At 48.1% G+C, this 3,512-nt stretch overlaps 1 protein-coding gene across 1 annotated transcript in view; it reads right to left on the minus strand.

Annotated features, from left to right (window-relative positions):
• The window catches only part of galr1b (galanin receptor 1b), a 27,200-nt gene extending 24,640 nt beyond the window's left edge, over window positions 1–2,560 (minus strand). Inside the window, exon 1 of the mRNA XM_024261187.2 lies at window positions 1,463–2,560. Within this exon, the coding sequence (XP_024116955.1) occupies window positions 1,463–2,143 (681 nt within the window). The 5' untranslated portion in view covers window positions 2,144–2,560. The remainder of the gene's footprint in view (window positions 1–1,462) is intronic.
• Window positions 2,561–3,512: the final 952 nt, after the last annotated feature.

Here is a 3,512-nt window from a genome sequence, read left to right on the forward strand (position 1 = left end):
CTGTTGTTTTCCTCAATGGAATGTACCGATGCAGCCTGAATTAGACGCAGCCGTCTGAGGAGCGCGAGACAAACTTGAAAGGACCTGGACGTATTTTCAAACAGAAAAAGATCCAGCTGTTCACTTGTTAGGATGGTTATTTATTTTAAATACCCCTGAACGCTGTTCTCACGTGCATCTGATCAGACTGTAACCTGGCAGCGCATGTGAAGTAACAAGCCCTGCGTGGGGGGGGGGCACTCTCCAGCGGCGTCACCCAAATGCTCCTTTTATCTCAACAAAAAGGAATAAATGTAAGTAAATCCAAAAGGACCGCTGACAGAATCAAATGTTGGAATGGTTCTCCCTCAAAGACTTGAACAATGACTTCTACAATTCTCCGCCGTTATTAAAGTAGAAGCTGTTTACATCCGCGGTCTCGTGGTCGAGGCATGGAAAGAGGCGGACACTCACAATAAACTCACTCCTGATTGGCGACAGTACTTCCTATAGATTCATGACTCAGCTATGACTCAGAGACTCAGACCAATCGCTGAAGATGGGTTGCAGACGTTTGCAATACGGGGACAGCCGTTTCAGGAATTGACGGTGAAAGCGGTGGCCTACTTTCACGAGGAGAGGAGGTAATGCATTTCCAATGGGGGACCTCATGGCTCGAGAAGTCCATTATTTTTACAGTCAATGAGTTCAATGTGTCTTATGTTATGTGACATTAAATGCTGTCAAAACATGTTCAATTGTACTGAATTAATTTATCAAGAGAGTTAGATAAATTGCATGCAGATGTGCCACAAACTGCTACTTAAAAATATATTACATTGAATATTTAGACTTTTTTCCCCTCACCTTCATTTTAAGAAGTTTTTTTCTAACTGGACCTCTTTAATTTTTAGTTGAAGTACCTGCTGTAGAGAAACAGCCTCAATCAAACCTACTATGTCCTTAGACTGGATCAGCATCATCCAGATCCTGCCTGCACCAAAAACCAGATCACAGGTGCCCCTGGCTCTGAGCTGAGTCACGTCTAAACCGGATGAGCCCTAACGAAGCACATCTGGATGAACACAGAGATCCTTGGCTCGACCAAAACTTTCTCTGTGATGACAATGCACTCATGGAGGAGGAATGAGAAGTCAGGATGATTTTCCCTCCAGGTCTGAGCTCTGCAGAGAGCAGCAGGCTGGAGTTCACCTCCTGACCGCTGCAGGAGGAGAGAAGAAAAACATTCTGATTCTGTGAGTTCTGGGCTCCTTTACTCGTTATGAAGCAAATCTATCACTCTTTCTACTGGTGTCTCACGTCAATCTCAGCTGCTTCAGTCCATGTCGCTGCGCGCGCCTTTTTACGCACAGTTTATGACTCTAGGACTTTGCGCGCGTCCTTTAACCCCCGCGTGCTGAGATTAATGAGCGTTTTACAGCCGCACAGGTGAAAGATTACATGAAGCTTTGTGTGACCGTACCCTGGTGTAGCAGCAGCAGATGAGCAGCAGCGGCAGCAGGTACCCCAGCAGCAGGATGGACACTTTGTAGAACTGTCTGGATGGCCCGCTCCAGTTTTCCCAGCAAAACGAGCTGTTCGGGGCGCTGGGATGGTTCGTGACCACCTGATGCAACGCCACCGGCACCGAGCACATCAGAGACACCATCCAGATGACGCACAGCCCGACCAGCGCGCTCCTGCGGCTGCGGGCGCACGCGGACTTTTTGGGGCGCACCACCGCCACGTAGCGATCCACGGACATGGCCACGAGCGTGAAAATGCTGACCAGTTTGCTGACAGTGAAGAAGTAGTGTCCGAACTTGCAAAGGAACCCTCCGAACACCCACTCGGGGAGAGAGTAGATGGTGGCCTCAAAGGGCACGCAGAAGAGGAGGAAGCTGAGGTCCGCCACGCTCAGGTTCACGATGAAGATGTTGGTGGGGCTGAGGGAGCGCGCTCCGCCGCGGTTCTTCACTTTTCCAATTACGACCAACACCAGGCAGTTCCCAACCAGCCCCACCACGAAGAAGAGCCCGAACACCACCGGGACGATCACCGCCTCCGGGCCGGCCCCGGCGCCCGCGGCGCCGCCGCTCGGACGCGCAGACAGGTTGCTCCCCGGGGCCTCGGAGCGCACGGAGGAGTCGTTTCCTGGCAGCATGCTGGGAGTCAGAGCAGCTTCATGATCGGGTCCCACTCCTCGCCAGCCGGGACGGACTCTGCGGGCTGCTGGAAACGTGACAATTTCCTGGAACTACCCCAAACTGGATCCTGTTTGACACTTTCAAAGTAAAGCCGCCACCTCCCACCGGAAGACGCAAACCTGCCTGTCAGAGGCTGCTGCTCCTGAAGGCTCCAGCCAGCATTCATTTAGCAGCAGTCTGCTGAGTCTGAGATGTGTCAGGGAAGCATCTGTAGAATGTTCCAGCTCAGGGGCAGACTTACCATCAGGTAAAGGTAGGCCATGGCCTGGGGCCCCCACAACCTGGGACCGCAAGCTGAACACCAAATAAAAGTGTCTAAAAATATGTAACCCCCATTATTATTATAATTTTACTCTGTCATAAAAAATAGCTCAAAGTACTGTAATAGCATCAGGCTGATCATGTCAAAGTGTTTTGTCTCTCTGCAGCAGTGGAATAATCCAGTGAGGTCTAGGGGCTCCTGAGTATTGTCTGTACAAGAGTTCTACAATACAGTGTAAGTGGCCAAGACTTTGTCAAATTTTTTCCACTTGGAAGTGAGTGATAAATAAATTAGGGCATGCAATACATTTAATGCTTTTTTCCAAGGAGTAATAAGGTATAATAAATATGTTTCCTTAACATTTAAATGGGATTTCAGCTTTTAAATTATTATCAAAACATTCAGATTCTTAACATTGATGCTGGTGCATTCAGGCTGGAGACATTTGGTCCACTTAAAGAGAACAAGAGACCGCTTTCTAATAATGCAGAACAAAGTTTCAGTCTGAATTTGCAGAAACAAATCCTGGCCCCAGACCAGGAACCGCTCCCTGACCCATCTTTCAAGGCGGTCTCGGTTCGTTTCCAATCGGACTGAACTTTTGTTCACTCTGAGATTCCTCAGTATCAACATGAAATGAACCGAGAGCGGAACAACTGAACCAAAATGGCCTCTGTAGCCGGCGGCCATGTGATGTAACCACGTTAGGAATGAGGCGATCGGTGATTGGTCAGCTGTGGACAAACGTAAAGCATTGATTGTTATGTTAGCCAAAAGAAACCATTGGTCCAACTAATTACTTGTTAGAGCTTTCATTTTAACACCACTAAAACACTTATTACTCTCTTTTCTGTGCCCGCAGCGCACGTGGAGAGCTGCCGTGACGTCATCTTAAAGCTCTATTGTAGTTCCAACAGAATTCTCTTCAAAACAATTCCAGAAAACCACAACAATGAGACACAAAAACTAATTAAAATGTGGTGGGATGAATGCATGCTCAGTAAAACAACTTTTAACATGATCCACATTGAGTCTCACTGTTTTCCCAACAACCTATTTGTCAC

The sequence above is a fragment of the Oryzias melastigma genome, unplaced genomic scaffold, assembly GCF_002922805.2.
Source record: "Oryzias melastigma strain HK-1 unplaced genomic scaffold, ASM292280v2 sc00184, whole genome shotgun sequence".
NCBI lineage: Eukaryota > Metazoa > Chordata > Actinopteri > Beloniformes > Adrianichthyidae > Oryzias > Oryzias melastigma.